Source organism: Condylura cristata, unplaced genomic scaffold (genome assembly GCF_000260355.1).
Source record: "Condylura cristata isolate star-nosed mole 26May11 unplaced genomic scaffold, ConCri1.0 scaffold00001, whole genome shotgun sequence".
NCBI classification, from domain to species: Eukaryota; Metazoa; Chordata; class Mammalia; order Eulipotyphla; family Talpidae; genus Condylura; species Condylura cristata.
Window position 1 is genome coordinate 14,757,389 of NW_004567102.1, and position 18,792 is coordinate 14,776,180.

The following is an 18,792-nucleotide window of genomic DNA, read 5'->3' on the forward strand; positions in this document are numbered from 1 at the left end:
CCTCCGGGGCAGGCGGGGATCGAACTCATGCGGAAGTGGCTTAAGCTTCTCAGTGCAGTGCTTTAACCCGCTGCACCACCAGGTACTTCCTACCACCAGTTCACCCATGTTCTTTTTCCCAATTTATTTTATTGTGCTACCCATAGTAAAGAGTGTGGTGATATACCATGCATGGAACTCTCAGTATGAAGGAAAGCCTTGTGAATTGAACAACTAGGTACAAGTCGTTGAGGGAGATATGCAGATCAGTCAAAATTTCATCAGCAGAAAACATTTAAAGGGTGTTTGTAGTTGACTCTAAGGTGTAACATCAAGCTCAGAGCAACCCACCTTCATGATAATCACCGTTTGAGCCACACCATCACCCTTGTCTTAATTTTATAATATGCTATAACCACAGCTGATGGGACAGGAGAACATGGCCTGCTGTCAATGAAGCAATCAGTTTATGCTTTCCAGGAATAGTGACTCATCTATACCTCTGATTGAACATATATACAATAACATAATAACATGTAATAACATAGATGTATATGTAACATACACATTTAATTTTAAATGAATTAAATATAACAATAGACTAAATCTGAACACAATGATGTCTGACTTTTTCTGATACTCCACTACATTATTCTGCTTTTGACTTTTAAAATGATTCTAAAATTGTTGAAATAAATTTCCTTATGTGTTGGTTTAAGTTCACTCAAATTAGTTTCCCTTAACTGATACTGACTACAAAAATCAATGTCACGAAAGGATATGCATGCTAGTTTTTACAAGGATACTCCACCAGTATCATCATATTGATACAACCATCCTCAAAAATACCAGAAAATTGGATTCAACTGTTTATTGTAAGGATTTTATACCATAACCAAGGGGATTATTCCTGAAACCTAGGATGCTGCTACAGAGCTCTATCTACCCATCACTTGTTGCTCTATACTAGGCCATGCCCAAATAGACCAGCCCCAAGTTTTGTTGAAGAGAGTCTGTTATCTACAGATAACAGAGACAAAGAATGCTAAGTTTTCTGTAGACTGTTTCCAAATTTAAAACTGGACATGATCTTTATGGAGAAGGGGGGCAAATAGAAGCTAGAAAAGTCCTGGTGGCTGAGAGAACAATATAGAATGGAAAACCTAGCAGTCTCTTACGCTTCTTGTGATCTCTGAATTCCAGATGGAGTCTGTAATTTCTGCACATACTTTGTCTTGATGATCAGTATCTGGAATCTGAAGATTTGAATATCCGTATTAAAATAATAAAGCAGTGTATTAGGTTACATTCACTGTCATGAATGAATACAAATGCAAATATAGACTAGAAGCCTTAATTCAGCGTTGTCAGATTGCTTAGCAATCCCTGGTAATTTCTGAGTACAAAGTTTGATTATATTGCATATGGCCTACTTGTAATGTGTCTCTCTTCTGTGTTATTCTCTTTGAGTTCATACTTCTTTGACATCATGCTGGAAAGTTGTTCAGCATTGTTACAATTTTATGGAAGATAAAAAAACCAAGCACATGAGTTTGAATTGAAATTGACATAAGAGTCTAATTTATTTCTCTCTTTTTAGATTTTTCCAAGGTTAACAATATCCTCAATAATGCAAACTAAAAATTTAAATAATGTGATTACTATTAAATATTCTGGTTGGAGGAAGGCAAACATTTCATTTTAATGCATCATTCACTGAACCACAAATTCAAAATGCTCCCATATGTCAGGCCAGCATCAGAAACACATTTCATATTTTTATTAGCAGTTTTATGTCACTATGGAAGCACTTTTTACCTCATTTTCATATTTGCAAAAGTGACCACATATATAATACCCAACGTTTGTGCCGGAGATTTAGAAACTCATTCAACACAATTGTGAAATGCTAAATCTTGTACAATTTTTATAACTAATGAATGGCAGCTTAGATTTGAATTAAATGTAATGTCAGTCATCTCAATTGAATATTGTGAATAATAAAAATTAACATTTCACACACAAGTCAGGATTTATGAATATTTTATGTATTTCCCCTCATTTTATCCTTGCAGGAACTCTACAAGGAACTAATATCATGCCTATTGGAAAATAAGGAAACGTAGGCACAAATATAATCAGGTGATTGTCAGTAACAGCTATTCTATCTGTATCTGCAGTTGTGGGACAAATAATCTCCCTAAACATCCTTTATCCTCTTATTGTTTACATCCACTTAAAAGAGATGATATAATACCAACAAAGTAAGAAGACTATTTTTACAATTGGATTTTATGTAACTCATGTAGTTAATCTTTAGAATAATTCTAGAATATCATTCTAAAGGACTTGCATTGATTTCCTGGACAGCGAAGTTTAATTATCATATGTATATGCTGCCATCTTGTGGTCATGCCTTAGAATCACCTTTCATTTTTAACATTCTAAGGCGTGCGATGAATTTAGGAACTCAATACTGACACTAAGTAAAAGGATGATCTTGTACGTTTTATTTTTCATATGAAAAGACTTATTTCTGTAAATATTATGTGTAACTGAAGAAGTAGAGATGAAAGAACGCCCCCCATTCAGACATAGGTTCTCCTTAGCAAGAGGATATTAATAACTCAGTAGTAAAGAAATCTTGCCTGTTATGAGTAGGTAATCCAGTGATTAGATCTGAAATTTATCCGACTAAGGCAAAGGTGATTCTGCCCATGCATGCTGTCATGTACTATCCAGGGCCCTTTCTGCACTGAAAAACTTAATCCTGCCCACAGAGAACGCAATTTAAAAATTGCCTTTATTTATGTCAGCAATTTGTTCCTCTGGCAGTCCACATCCAAGAATTATTAGATACAGAAACTGTAATGACAGCTCACAGATGTAGCTTGATAGTTTTCTGTGGGGGCTATTAGACTTCTGTTGTTACTAAATCATAATTTGACTTCTCCATGCACCAGATCTTCTCTACTCTACTTTGAAGGTGTAAATCCGAAGGTCTTTCCCCAATAAACAGTCTGCTTGTAAATCTCCCTCTGAGTTGCTTGTTAAGCAGTCTGCAATACTTACTGTAAGGTTTGCAGTTCACATCTCTTTAAAGAATTCCTTTAAGATATTACCTCTAATTAATATTAATATGACATTCCTTTTTGAAATATATATTCATATATTCCATATATATATATATATACACACTGATATATTCATTGTTAGCATTGCAAATGAATATCTGAATTTATTTCTGGCTTTAACTAGAGGTTCAAGTTTCTCTTGCATTTTTTCCTTTATTTAAAATATCTCCCAGACAGCTGTGTTTTCAATCCTCTTCTAGTTCTTTAAATTTGTGGCCGCTGAGTCTGTAAGTTGCAGGGATCAAAGGCATTTTTTTGGTATACCTGCAATCTTTATATCGTGTAGAAGCAATCTATGTGCATATTTTACATGCAAGTGGATTGGCAGCTAAAGATTGTACAGCTTTTCCCAAGTGGAGCCTGGGGAGTGGGTTCCTCCTACCACTGCAGGTCTTGACACCATTGAAGAGCCTGTAACTCAACTCTATCCTGACACTATCTGTCTGGAGAAGTTTCAGGTTTCACAGGGTAGGGGCTGCCGCCCCCACCACTTCAGAATTAGTTCTAAGCCCAGGTTATTCCTGTGCTTATAGAGGTTGTAAGGATCTTCTCCTTGGGTCTGACTAATTTGCTGGAGCCACTCACAGTACTCAAGAGAAACATTATACTAGTAGAAGTCTTATTATAAAAGAAAATAATTAGGTAGCACCAAATGAAAACAATCTACAAAAATGGGGACTGGCTACAGAGATTCTGTGCCCTCTGTGAGCAGAACACTCTCCCAAATCTCCATGTGCTCATGAACTCAGATGCTCTTTCAATCCAACCCTACTGTTTTTGTTGTTTTTTGAAGAACTGGGGTACAGCCCAGAGGTGCAGGGGCGGTGAGAGGCTTCACCAGAGACAGAGTTGGAAGCAGAACAGGCAGATCAGTGAAGTACACTGTTGAGGGGAGCAGTGGGTGGGTCAGGAGAGGTCTGCTGCGCCACGTGGGTCACACCCAGGTGGGTGTCGAACTCATGCTGAAGTGGCTTTAGCTTCTTAGAGCTGTGCTTTAACTTGCTGTGCCACCAGGGAGGGCCCCTACTGGGTTTTAATCAAGCCTTCATTATATAGCTATGATTGACAGACTCAACTTCCAGCCCCTCTTACCATCTCAGACTTGGACTGTAGCAAACACATGAAAGGTATGCAAATAGAGTTGGCAGGTCAGGGGCTGCTCCCAATTCCAGTGTAAGGCAGAGGAGAAAGTGGGACAGGGTGGCCTCTGGTCATGGAGTTGGGCTGAAAGTTCCAGCCCTCTTTTTATTTTTATAGAAAATAGGATTTGGTGTCACATTTAAGGTGAACATAAATAAATGTTCCAGATTTATATTATATCTATAATTAGATTTGATTTCCTAAGCAGAAAAAAATCAAAGCCTGTCAGGCAACACATGCTGACTTTCAGGGAATACAGTATTGAGGTGCCATTTCCAATCCAACACAGCAATTCGCATAGGGGTTGTTCCTAGGTTCACCTGCCTCTACCCCTCCAGGTCTCCACAAAATCAACAGCAGCAAGCCAGCAGGATCCCCAGTAGCTGGGCTAACAGCCTTGGCCTGGGGACCTTTCACAGAAGCCCTAACTATGTCTCAAAGGCCGAGCATCTATGGTCCCCTACCCTATCCTTTGGGGTAGTACTAAAGTTGCCTTATTAACATAAAAAAAATCTCTGGACATTACAGGAGTTATAGGACTTTCATTCCAGGAAGGGACAAAGATTAATATATATACTCTGCAAAATATATTCTGTATATTTATTATAACTCACATGATCACAACACAGTGTCTTTCAATTTGGAGAAAATACCTCAATATATTTTGTTTAAAATGAGCACAATCCTGTTTATAAAATAATTTGTATAAATGAGAAAGAAAGGAATTTTAAAAATTTGTACTTCCTGTTTTCTACATGAGAATCTTTGATAACTTTTATTAACTTGGTGCAGCTCCATCTAGTGGTATACTATTTTATTTCATTTGAGAATTGGAAGATCGCCTTAACGCAGGCTCTGTCCCCGTGATCCTTGCTGTGTGATTATGAGGCAGTTATAAGAATTTTTGCAACCGTTGTCTCATATGTAGAATTAAATAATGAATCCCACTGCAGAAAACTGTTGAAGAGTTTAAGTGATACGTAAATACTAAATAATGTTTGTTTATATACTGCAAAATTCTAAAGACATCATGGAAGTAACTATTGAGTTACGATTTTTTGCAGAATATAAACAAACATTATGCTATTTATGTATCATTTAAACTCTTCAACAGTTTTCTGCAGTAGGACTGTGAAGCAAAAGCAGTACTTTGCAACAATGAGGACAAAACCCTGACTAGTTTACCAGATTCAGAGTGGAAAGAATATGGGACAATGGATGTTCATTAATATGTGTTCTCTCTCTCCCCACCTTTTTAGTGCAACAGTTCATCGGAGCGTTCAGGCTCCTAAATGAAACTATAAACCCCTCTCTACAGTGATCTTGGGCCTTACCATGAGATCTCATTCTATGAGTAAGTATTGTGTGGTGTCTACAAACAATCCTGGTAAGCTATGTTCCTGGGGCATTCAAAAGAGTTCACTATATTATATTAGATTTTCTTGGGAACATTGTAGCATATTTCATCCTCAAAGTGAAATTGGTTTCTGTTGCCCCTTTCATCAGACCTTATCTGATGATGAAAGCCACCTGGAGAACTGTTTCCATACACTCCCCAGGTTCCTTTGATGTTCAGATTCATAGACATTGATATATTCATTTGAGATGAGGAAGACAATGCCTCTACATTTGAATTACACCTTGTCTGTAATTAAGGATGGATATGTAGTTTATTAAATGAGGGCATGTGATGATGCTTCCCCTCTTCGCATTTGTAATAGGTATGACAATGAAGCAATGAAACTTTCAATTAAATAATGTTTACTTTGCAAGTAATGAGACTGTACTCTTAACTTTGTTGATTTTTTAAAAAGATTTTATTTATTTATGCACACAGAACTGAGGTACAGGCCAGAGGTGTGAGTGTGAGAGGATTTACCAGAGACAGAGTGGGGAGCAGAACAGGCAGATCGAAGTACACTGCTGAGGGGAGAAGCGGGTGGGTCAGGAGAGGCCTGCCATGTCATGTGTGTGACCTCCCTTGCTGGGATCGAACTCAAGCTGAAGTGGCAGCAGCTAGCTTTGTAGTGTTGTGCTTTAACCAGGGAGGGCCCCTGTTGATTGTTTTAGTGATTGATTATAGAATAAAGAAGTGAAGTTTATCGGCGCATGTTAGTTGTGCAGGATAGAGAAACATCAGGGTGACAGGAGTTGTGAGAAAGTAGGGAAAGTTAAGCAGATAGTTAAAGGTAATTAAATTATCCCCTAGAAAAGAAAATTATACTTGCTCTGCCGTATGCAAAGTGCTATATGTTATACAGTGTTAATTGCTGTGCTTTTTGTACTAGCAAGGATATAAAAGCAGCCTAATATCATCAATAGGTAATTAGATCACGATGTGTGAAAATGCAGCTTTCTTGTCTGCCTGTGACTACGCAGGTGTTTCTTTTCCACAAACCTTTTCCTTTTGCAAAGCATGTAAGGCAGCTGTCCTGCCCACCTGTCACTACGCAGGTGTCTCTCTTTTTCGTTCTCCTTTTCCTAATAAACCTGTCTTTTAAAAATGTAAAAAAAAAAAAGAAGGGGGGTATGCAATGGAATACTATTCAGTTATAAGAAAAGATAAAATACAGCCATTCACAGAAGTTTGGAAGGAGCTCTTGGGAAATATGTGTAGAAGAGCAAGTCAGAATGACAGATACTGGGCACTTATACAGTTGATGATCTGAGAAAGTAAAATAACCTACAAAAACTAGTAGACATAATTGATGTGAAAACTTTGAGATTAAAAGACAAAGAGGCAGGGAGGTAAGGGAGAGTGGTGGTGAGGAATGTTTTAAAAGAATGTTACTTCAGGATGTATCTGGACGACAGTGTGTGATATTGATGTAGATGTCTGATTGATTAGGATCCCAAACGTAAGTGAAATCAAATAAAATTTAACAGAAGCTTCTAAAACAAAGCAAGTTAAATGGTGAAATCCAATGGATATATAGTTATAAACAGCAAAGGTTATTTTATCCCTGTGTCACACTGACAGCTCGCTTTGCAGAGTTGTTGAACTGACAGCTGGCTGCATTCCTGATGTCGTTTTTTTGCCTTACAATTAGTTTGCTCATCATAGTAGGGGCAGGGATTAGCTGGAAGAAAAAAAACCTGGTTATACATCACTGCTTCAGAAGTCAGTCACTGAGGAAAGAGATAGTCTCTTTAAAAACATAACAGAAATGTTATTAATAACCAACTAATTGGAAAGCAAGTAGTGAGCTAAATCATTACAGGAGATTCACTCAGGGCTGATGTTAAGTAGGTTTCTTGAATCACGAGTCTCTTTTTTGATAGGAATATATCTAAACATATTAGAGATTCATCTAATACTAAATATAACATCACTTTGAAATCATCAATTTCATGAACTATAATTTATTCTATAACAATATAGAATAAAATGTCATAATTTAGTAATGTAATAATATAAAATATAACTTTCATTTATTATCGTTTACTTATTTAATGATTTATAATTTAGTATGTCAATGTTTGAATTATTTTTTGAATTTTTAAAATTAATTATATTTTTTAATTATTAATAGTAATAAGGTGATGGTTTATTTCTGGGTTTTCTATTTTATTCCATACGTACTCATCTGTTGTATTAAGGAATATTATTGTTTGTTTTCTTACATAAAGTTATTTAAAAATATTTTTAATCGAGATACCTTTGGTATGTAACACAGCACTGTATTTAATCAGAGGTATAGGCTCACACCTTTTCAAATACAGATTACCATATTATATACATCAACAAGGCACAAATAATCCTCTGTCCACAGTCCATCTGTCAGTCTTTTTACCAGTACCAGACTGTTTTGATTACTGTAGTTTTGTGGTAAGTTTTGAAGTCAGGAAGTATGAGTCTTATTCCTTTAGTTTTTTTGAATGAAGAAAATTAATACAAAGGCAATGTAAAAATTAGGCAAAAATCCAAATATAGAGTAGCAAAAAGTATCTCAGTCTTACCAAGACATTATCTCAAACAATGGCTCATGCATTTTTCTCACTTGTTTTTACACAGTGAACATGGAAACACATACATAAATATGCATCTTCTGCTATGCAGCATTTTGGAAGAATATGAATATGATGCACTTTTTTTAAATTAGGGAAATGTTTACAATACTATATAGGTTTCAGGTACACAAATTCTTACAATAGTTATTGTATACATCATACCACACTTGAAAATGATAATATTTCTAGGGATTATAGTTATATTTGCAGATTCTAAAAAGTGGAAATTTCTCTATCCAAGTGAATAAATATGTAATTGGAATCCATTTGGTTAATATATCATTGTAGGTAAGATTTACTTAGGACATAAAAAGGAATGTTGTAAGGGACAGTGTTTTCATCAGTTAATATCGTCTAATGTTCCAGAGGAAATGTAGAAGAATTAAGGTTCACAATTCATGTTAACCTAAGTGATCAGGCAGATAAACTAGTATACTGGACTATGTGCCTAATTTGAGGGCTGCAATAAGAAAGTCCAGAAACTTCTCACAGAGCAGAAAACTGAGTCTCACATTAATGTTTAATCTAGGTTCTCTTTTTAGGAATTTTAATCTTTAGGGTAGGAGCTTGAGCTTTTAGGTTGAAAAATTCTAATTTTCATTCCAATATATTTAATCAGTGACCCTTTTGTTTAATTTGGAGTGGGGGGGAGGATTAATCATAAATAATATAGGGAGAATTCTTGTAGGAAGAGTGAATAAAAACTTGTAGAAAGTGCACTAATGTTAAAAGTTTGATTTCAAGGACACAAGACTTCTAAATCACCAGTCAACATTAAGCAAATTGAGATCTAAAACTTACTACAAAGTTTATCTTCACAGTCTTCTGGACAGGCTCCACATGGGGTCCCTTTATTATATGGCATATTCATTTTGCCAGGATCATTTCCTCTTAAAGTAGAAATGAAGAAAAAAAGATGATGTCATAAAATTTGTTGGGAAGGTACAAGGTAAAATATAATTTTACTTACTGTTTACAATCAACTTTGAAAACAAAATTTTAAAATCAAATTTAAAACAATTTTTGAAAACTACATATAAAGTCATGATAGTCTCTAAGAGATTTAATATTTTTAGGCTTACAGTGGGATCTTATTGAGTAAACAACAGACAAATCTGGGGCTTAAGAACACTTTGGGGGAATATGTACTTTTTGTATTTTGAAGTCCTAATAGAAGCTTTAGATGGTCAAGTCCTAATAGGAAGACTTTAGAGCCATTTGCAATAGGACATTTGTATTTATTTCTACCCATAAAGACTCAGCAAAGAGTCTTTAAAAAAGGTATGATTCTTGGGGACCTTCCTGGTGGTGCGTGGGTTAAAGCACAGCACTGAGGTGCTGAGTTCAATGCCCGCCCACATGGCAAGGCAGACCTCTCCTGGACCGCCCTCTGCTCCCCTCAGTAGTGTACTTTGTCAGTCAGCCTGTTCTGCTCCCCACTCTGTCTCTGGTGAATCCTCTCACCGTCCCTGCACCTATGGCCTGTATCCCAGCTCTGTATGCACAAATAAATAAATCTTAAAAAAATAAAATAAATGGTATGATTCTTAACAACATGAAGAAAGAAATGAGTGAAATTGAAAAATGTTCTATTTTTATCTTGCACTATGTCATGGGAACTTGGTACATGTTAGTGTTTTTTTTACTTCATTTTTTATAAAGATTTTTATTTATTTTTGCATACAGAACTGTGGTACAGTCCAGAGGCTGTGAGAGGATTCACCAGAGACAGAGTGGGGAGCAGAACAGGATGACTGATGAGGCACACTGCTGAGGGGTGCAGCGGATGGGTCAAGAGGGGTCTCCCGCGCTATGTGAATCACCTCCAGAGCAGGGATTGAACTTGTGCTGAAGTTGCTTTAGCTTCTTAGTGCTGTGCTTTAACCCACTGAGCCACCAGGGAGGGCCCGTTAGTTTCTTTTTATGTACGTAGAGTATATAAAAGTTGAAAAGCATCAACATGCTAAACCTAAGTGTGAGAGTTGAGAGAAAAAAAGTCTTGCCTTCAGATGACTGAGAAAACAACGTAGATTAGTTGATACTTAATATTATTTAAGAATAAAGTAATATTCTGGGTGAAAAAAATTCTTTTTGCTATTTTTTTCTTTAATAACTGAATTGCTTAATTTTCTTTAAAATTTCTTTTGAAGAATTTTCTTTAAAATTTCTTTTGAAGAATTTTTTTTTTTCTTTTTCTAGGCACTAGTCTAATCTGTGATTGAAAAAATTCTCCTATGACAGTTCCATGTGATCTACTTTTTTTTTTGCACTGTTAGAAATTCACCACAATCCACCAATCCATGCAAAAATTTCGTACAATTGATATTATATATTCAGTGAGAACTTACTGTCTTTAGAACTAATTACAGAAATAAAATCATGGTGAATATTAATTTATGAAACCAAGATATGAGAAGAGCAGAAAATGACTCATAAAAAGCTCCACTTGAACATATCTATAAAATCTAGAGTGATAGTAGAGGCTTTATTGAATGTGTAAATATGATAGTATTTTATCAGATATATAATTTTTATTCATAGCAAACATCAGTATTGTGTTACCTTCATAGGATATAGCTTAAATAAACACTATGCATGGAGCTCTTGTTAAGGAACAAAACCTTATGTAATGTACAAGTAAATATATGTAGCTGAACTAGGAATATGCAGACCATTCATCAACTTGCCTTAGCAGGGTAAAATTTAAATTAGCAAATTAGTCAGCTTACCATAATCCTAACATTCTGATAATCATAACTGAAACCACACAAGTTGATTCTCGTGGACCCTTGCAGGTACCCTTGTCTGAAGTTGACCTTGCTCTATAAACAATTAAAGGGACAGAATAGTACGTCTGCTCATCATTGAAACAATCTAATCTCTTTTAGGAATTGTCATTCACCTTTCTGATAATTCAAACATCTGATTTATAAAGATCAGCCATATACCATCTTTTCTGAAGTAAAAAATTACTAGAAGAATATTTGACTTTTTCTGTGTTCATTTTTGATACTCCATTTCTGCCTTGAAGAGAAAATACTCTTCAGTATTGAAGTAAAGTTCCAGTTTTTTTCTTTTAATATCTACTTTAAGAGATAACAGGGCTTGGCAACTGGCAATTTTATTAAATTTGAACATTCTATTAATAATATATATACTTGTTTATAAAAAATATGATCTAAAAGAAAATATATGTATGTGTAATGTTTTAGTTATTGGCTAAGTGACTTTTTATCCCTAAAGTTCTTCCTAACTGAGATGAACTATTTAAAATTTCTCTTTTAATGCTTGAAACAGTAGACTATGTGGGGCAAATATTTCTAAAATTCCTATGACACCAGTAACATACATACTCATGACAGTAGTGGCAAACGTAGAGGTATTGAGTGGATTTTTTCTTGCGGCATGATGCTACGCCACAGCCAATGAGATACGTAGTGGCCCAAACAATCTGTAAAGATGAACAGGTGATTTTATTAATGATATTCTATTTTGCTAAACAATTGACATATAGATATTATTATCCATGTTTGAAAATAAACACACTGATTTTTAGAATTTTTTTTAGCATGGACTGTCAGTATTAGAAACAGAATGATTACCATGTTTTCTAGATAACACAAGACAAGAATATAAAATTCTGTTGTTTAATCTGCCCAGCCCCTGGTATTTTGTTTTGGCAGTCCAAGCCAAATAGAATGGTAAAGAAATTGAAAATTTTGTGCATTGCTTTTGGGAATATAAAATGGCACAATATAATGCAAAACAACATACCAATTCCGCAAGTAATTATATTCCACTTCTGGTTATATGTCAAGAATTGAAAACAGGGGTTGAATAGATTTTTTTTTTTTCCTACCAGTGCTCATAGCATCATTATTCTTAATACTAAAAGATAGATGTCACCTAAATGCCCATCTGTGGATGAATAGGTAAAGTAGTCAAATTCATAAAGACACAAACTAGAATACTCTTTACCAAAGGCTGGAAAGAAGAGGGACTGGGGCAATATTGTTTGCAAGTTTTAGTTGTAGAGATAAAAGTTTCTAGAGATGGATTTTGGTGATATTTGCATAGTAATCTCAATGAATTCAATGCCAGTGACCATTAATACTGTCTAACTTAAAGATGGTTAAAATAGCAATCATACATACATATTATAATTTTACCATAAAAAACTGGAAAGGTAATTTTCTATGTTATACTATTTTTCCCCATTTTTTACACATACTACAAATGTGATTTATAAATAAAGTCAATATTTTATGATTTTGTAACTTTCCAAAAAATCAAATATGTAAAGGAGAAAACTAAGAGGTTAAAAGGCATGTTCTCTAAACTTCCTTTTGAGATAATCACATTTCTTTTAATGGTAGAATGGTTTTCCCATGGTTCTTAGTCATCTATTTCTCATACATGCATAGAATTACTCTACTAATACATGTATTGCCCAGATCCAGGTTACCTGAGTATAATGCTCAATTACTTCATCACCACCAGCTGATGCCCAATTCCCATATTTGAAATATTGAGACTCGTTATACCAAGTTCCAATTACATTTGACCAGGAGACAGGATAAGATGTCAGATACATATTTTCTCCACAAAATGTGTCTGAAAGGATGAAAAAGAGGTAGGTCAGACAAAGAAAAACTGATACTATTTTATAAGGATCCTTTCTTTATTCCTGTTGTATAAATGTTTCAGTTCCAAGCAGCATTTCATGAGAGTAGGTAAACTCAACTGTGTCTCTGCTGGTAATTGTTTTCACTGATAAATGAACTTGGAGTATTCAAGTTTGGTGAGATTTGACTGTAGGAGATGATGTGCAAGTTTTGAAATCATCTCAACAAGCTTTTCAATTGCTCACATTTTCAAGCTAATGGAGAGGAGTGAAACCAGCCAGAATAACCTATCAGTTTGCAAAATAAATTATTACTTGAAAATAGTTTCATCATGCAATTGCCTTGGAATAAGAATTTATTTCGTAGTGAACCACTTGTATTGTGGTATCTTGATTAAACCGTACTCAGGAGTTATCCGCCTTTCTCTAGTGCAGGGGAAAGATCACTTTGCTAATCCATCACCCACTAGCAGTGGCTAAAGATGCCCCCAAATGAGTAAGTATAGTTATACTTGTAAAAATACTACTTTTTTTCCCTTGTAAAAATACTAATGTCACTAGTATTTTAAAAATATATTATAATACAAAAGTATCTCATAAATATTATCAACATCTACTTGTGTAGAAAATCCTTATGGCTTTTCTGGAAACTAATGGTAATCAACCTAATTTAAATACTATGAGATTTAATACTATTTAAATACTATGAGATGTTCATATGTACTTAAATTGTTTCTAATTGCTCAGTAAATTTAACTCATTTCTCAACTACATTAGTGTTTCAAAGCTAAAGAAATCCCCATGACAATATTTTGGGTAGTTGTAGTAACTACATAAAATAGAAACCTTCCAGCTATCAATCTGTCCACCCAGTTATCATTGTACTTTTCAGTTATTTCTAATGTTGAGAGCTTTGATTCTTTTCTCTAATGGTCAGAATCTGGAATTTGAACCTTTGAATATACAAAGTCATATGTAAAAATGTATATAAGTAAATTATATATTGAATAAAAAATAAAACTCATAGTAATGAAAGGGTGCACTGGGCCACAATTACTGCCTTTTAGGGGGGCACTTATGGGTCAAATGCAACTGTAGGCAGTGTGACTTAACTTATCCTTGCCAGGCTACTTAATAATCCCTGAAGACTTTTGAGCATAACATAAAGGTGGATCATATAGATTTATACTTACTTGTAATTCGCCTCTTAAGTGCATTGCTCTTTTTTAATTCACAGTTATTTGACCAAATTCTGGCATTTTGTGCAGCTTCTTCACTCCAATTCTACAATAAACATGTAAAATACAAACAAATGATTTTATTAATAATTCCATCATAATCTAGTTAATAGTTTTAAAAAATACAAAGTTAACAGTATCCTCAGATGTATGAGCTATTGATTTTTAGATAATAATACTCAAATATTGTCACTGAAAGAGCAAGAAAAAACTTTCAATTTATTGTATTAGTCCTGAATTTACAAAATCAAAATTTGATTGTAATGTTCAAATGTAGCTCTCTCTCAGAGGTGTTAAGAGTGTAAATAAATATTTCCAGTGAAGAAACCTGGAGTACAAATCCATTCCATCATTTATTAGTAATTTTACATCAGACACATTATTTAATATCTTTGAATCTCAGGGTATTTTTGTTGTTGTTGTTGTTGTTAAGATTTATTTTTATTTATGCATACATGAACTGGGGTATAGTCTGGTAGTGCTGTGCAGGGATGTGGGGGTAGGGGTGGGAGGTGAAAAGATTCACCAGAGACAGAGTAAGGAGCAGAAGAGGGAGATCTACTGAAATACACTGCTGAGGGGAGCAGCAGGCAAAACAGGAGAGGTCTGCTGTGCCATGTAGGTCAGCTCACTGGCTGGTGATCAGAATCATGCTGCAATGTCTGGCAACAGCTTGATAGCATTGAGACTCTAATCCCTGTACCACCAGGGAGGCCCGACTCTCAGTTTCTTCGCCTGTAAATTATGACTCATAATTCATACTTAATTAGTTTTTTTTCAGAAGTTTAAATGTTATAAATCATGCAAAACCACTGTGATATGAAATATAGTATGTTGTATGCTCAGCAAATAGATGTTAACTGTGATACGATGCAAGTACAGGATCACATACCTCCATTAAAATTAATCAGAAAAAGAAATAACTAAGTTAACATGTCAGGATTTGTTTCCAATTCTGTATTTGTAGTATTTCACTTTTATTCATAACAATTCTAAAAGGGAAATACTATCAGAAATAGTAGGCTCAGAGAAACTTAGGCTCAGAGATGTTGCATAATTTTTCAGTATAACACAAGCCACAGTGACAAAAAGAAAATGGGAATCTAGATTAGCCTCAATCTCCCAATGTGTGCTTAGCCCTATTGATTTGAAGTATTTTGACAGATCTCTCTCCAAGAAAGCTAAAAAGCAGAAAGCCTATATCACTAGCTGTAGACATTTTCCAAAATTACTCTTTCATCCTCAAATATCTGCATGTAAAACATTGCCAAAAAAGGTCATGGTGTTTGTTTTTACCATAGACTTTGTGTGTCTGTGTGTGTGCAGAACTGGGGTTCAGGCCAAAGGTGATGGCAAAGGATTCACCAGAGACAGAATGGGGAGCAGAACAGACAGATCGTGGAAGTACACTACTGATGGGAGCAGCAGGCAGGTCAGGAGAGGTCTGCCACGCCATGTGGGTCACCTTCAGGGCAGGTGGGGATCGAACTCATGAGGAAGTGGCTTTAGCTTCTTAGTGCTGTGCTTTAACCTTCTGTGCCATCAGGGAGGGCCTGTTTTTACCATAGACTTTTACATAAATCTTTACATTATTCTTAGAATAATTTGATGACAACAAACTTTGATTTTCAGTATTTTTCTTGGTCTCAAAGAAGTTTTCCCTCAGTACACAAACACACAAACACGCATATCCTCCCTCCCCCAGATACATATACATATATACATATGTATGCTGCCATATATGTAACTTTCATAGAATATTCCTCAGTTGATGAATTTCTTAAACCATGAGATGTATTCAGTAGCCTGTAGTCAGAGGGACAACATGGCTTTATAGGGTTTGATTGCACTAACTTAGAATCTGAACTTAATTCTAAGATTCTCCATTCCCTTGACTACTGTCCATTGATAACAACTATGAAATGTTAAATGAAGTTCACTATCCCAGCATTAGCTGGGATGTTGGGGATGCTGCACTTCACTCAAGTGAAATCAGGATCAGAAAGTGGGGCCCAAGATTCTGTGCTCTAATTAATACATTCTCCAAAAGACTGTTGACCATACAAAAGTTTGAGTCATTGACTTGGGGCCACTAAGAAGGGAGCTTGGGTCCTCCCTGGTGGTGCAGTGGGTTAAAGCACAACACTAAGAAGCTAAAGCCACTTCTGCATGAGTTCGATCCCCGCCTGCCCCAGAGGTGACCACATGGGCGGCAGACCTCTCCTGACCCACCCGCTGCTCCCCTCAGCAGTGTACTTCGTCGATCTGCCTGTTCTGCTTCCCACTCTGTCTCTGGTGAAGCCTCTCACCATCCCTGTACCTATGGCCTGTACCTTAGTTCTGTATGCATAAATAAATGAATCTTTAAAAAAAGAAGAAAAAGAAGGGAGCTAGAACTGCTGCTTTGTCACCGCTATGACTTTGATAAAGTTACCTCCTCTGAGTCTCTTACTCTTCTGCTATTTCATTGGTTTGTTTGTGAGTAAGAAACTTTTAGTATTTTGAATGTGACAAAAATACCGTGAAAATACCGTGATTATTATTGTTGTTGCTATTTAATTAATCTTACCATCTTCAGCATGTTCCTGGCTGGTGGAACTACATTTCTCCTAAGGGTGTTATGCATAATAACAATTTTTCTTTGGACAGCTTCCAGTTCAGTGAGTAGTATACGATATGAAACTGCAGCTGGTCTTACCTGTTACCAGAAAATTATTAGTTTTAGTTCTTTCAAGTGGAGTTTATCATATACATTATATTTTCCTATGCAAATAAGAATTTGCATTATAAACTTATGCAAATAAGAATTTATAGACAATATTGAATAAACAATTATATCTATATAGCCTTTAGAAATATATGCTATTAGTATATTAATTTCTATTTCTCTAATGCTAGTTTTAAGGATTTCTGAATGGCAGTGTTACAAAATACAAGTCTTATTTTCACTTAACTTTTTTAATTCTTAGTTTCCAGAGAAATCTATCTGTAAAATTATATGCAAATTTCCCCCTAGGTACCTTTCTGTAGAATACATGCATTTTATTTTTATCAATACCTTCAGCCCTTTTATATTTTTCCTTTTTACTCTTGGTCCGTTTGTGGATCAGATCTTTGTTCCCTTGATTGGAGGGATTCTGCTATTTACTTTTTGATTTGGGCTGTTAACTAGTAACACTGATTCATTCTTTCACATGGCAATTTACACATTGAACTAATTTACCTCCCAGAACATAGGCTAAGTGGTCTTCACCAGGTTAGTACTAATCAGATGGCAAAGGCATATGTAAGTTTCTCAGTTGGTCTTTCTCCTTTTATTCCAGAATATTTACTATACTTCAGCTTAGCTTTTGTTACCATGGAATATGTAGATTCCACTATGAGGTAGGAATCAGAGGGAAGAAAGGAGACAGCTTCAAAAGAAAAACTTGCAGCCTACTGAATATTACTGTGTATTGGACAAGAACTCAACCTCTTTCTCTTTGGGACAAGGTGTGAGGATAAGCTCCAAACACCAAAGTAGCCCCTTACTGATCTTGATGCACATGAATTTCTTTCATTCACAAAACTGTCTTCTACTTTTGACTTCTATTAGCATATGAAAATGTAAGAATTACTCATTTTCTATACCAAAGCTACTATATCATCATGAAAACATTTGTGGTAAATTAAAAAAAAATGTAATATTTTCTTTTATCACTGAGGTTATAGCATGTTTGATATTATTGGGTAATCATAAATATTAGGGACCTACTCCTTATATTATACCATTAAGTGTTTTGTGAATATTGAATTTTTTGTTTTTAAAAAGTAATGAAATTCAGACCTTTTATATTGATTCCATTGCTAAGAGTTTCTCTCATTGCTCATGTATTTCCCTTGTACCTTTCATTTTATATTTAATTTTGGTGTGTTAAATTATTGCTATACTAGATAACTCTTTTGAGATATGGGTGAAATGCCTTCTCTGGTTAAAAAAAAAGTAAAGAGGAAAATAACAGTACTTTTTCCATTTAGCCATGGAAGATATATGGATATAAGGAAGTAGTTCTCAGTCTTTTTGGAGCATCCAGTGGGCTATAATAAAAAAGTTTCAGACCACCTGGGTTTACTTCTGACTCTGCCACTGTTTCTTCTCTTACCTTAGTCAGATTATCTAACTTCCTTGTGCTTTAGTTAATTTCTCTGTAATACAGGATTAAGAATATACTTACCAAAAAGGGCTAATAGGAGAACTAGGTGAATACTGGGCATAGTATCTGCACAAGCGTATATTACAAAGTCAGTTCTATTATAGATTAAGCACTTATTCTTATCTGCAAACTATGAAACACGCAGTCGTTACCTACACTTAAAATCAAAACAGGTAGGATACCAGCAGTCACAATCAAAGACAAGAAGTATTTCATTGTCATCCCTGAAAAGAAATGTAACAAATTTAGACTATTCACAACTTGTTTAAAAATGTAGTAAGCCTGTTTTGGGACCAGTTTTGCATGTCTGTGTATTTTCTGCTGGAGACCTGTAAGAAAAAAAAAAAAAAGTTTTTTGTTTGTTTGTTTTTTAAAGATTTATTTATTTATTCATACAGAACTGGGGTACAGGCCAGAGATGCAGAGGGTGAGAGGATTCATCAGAGACAGAGCGGGGAGCAGAACAGGCAGAT

General features: G+C 35.1%; 1 protein-coding gene across 1 annotated transcript; it reads right to left on the reverse strand.

Moving 5' to 3' along the window:
• Positions 1 to 7,205: 7,205 nt before the first annotated feature.
• On the reverse strand, positions 7,206 to 18,541 carry CRISP1 (cysteine-rich secretory protein 1). Its single transcript, XM_004673559.1, has 7 exons — positions 18,476 to 18,541; positions 16,696 to 16,824; positions 14,082 to 14,172; positions 12,730 to 12,878; positions 11,618 to 11,715; positions 9,066 to 9,154; positions 7,206 to 7,333 (listed from the first exon to the last, which is right to left on the reverse strand). Exons 1-7 carry the CDS (start codon positions 18,539 to 18,541, stop codon positions 7,206 to 7,208), a joined length of 750 nt encoding a protein of 249 aa, XP_004673616.1.
• Positions 18,542 to 18,792: the final 251 nt, after the last annotated feature.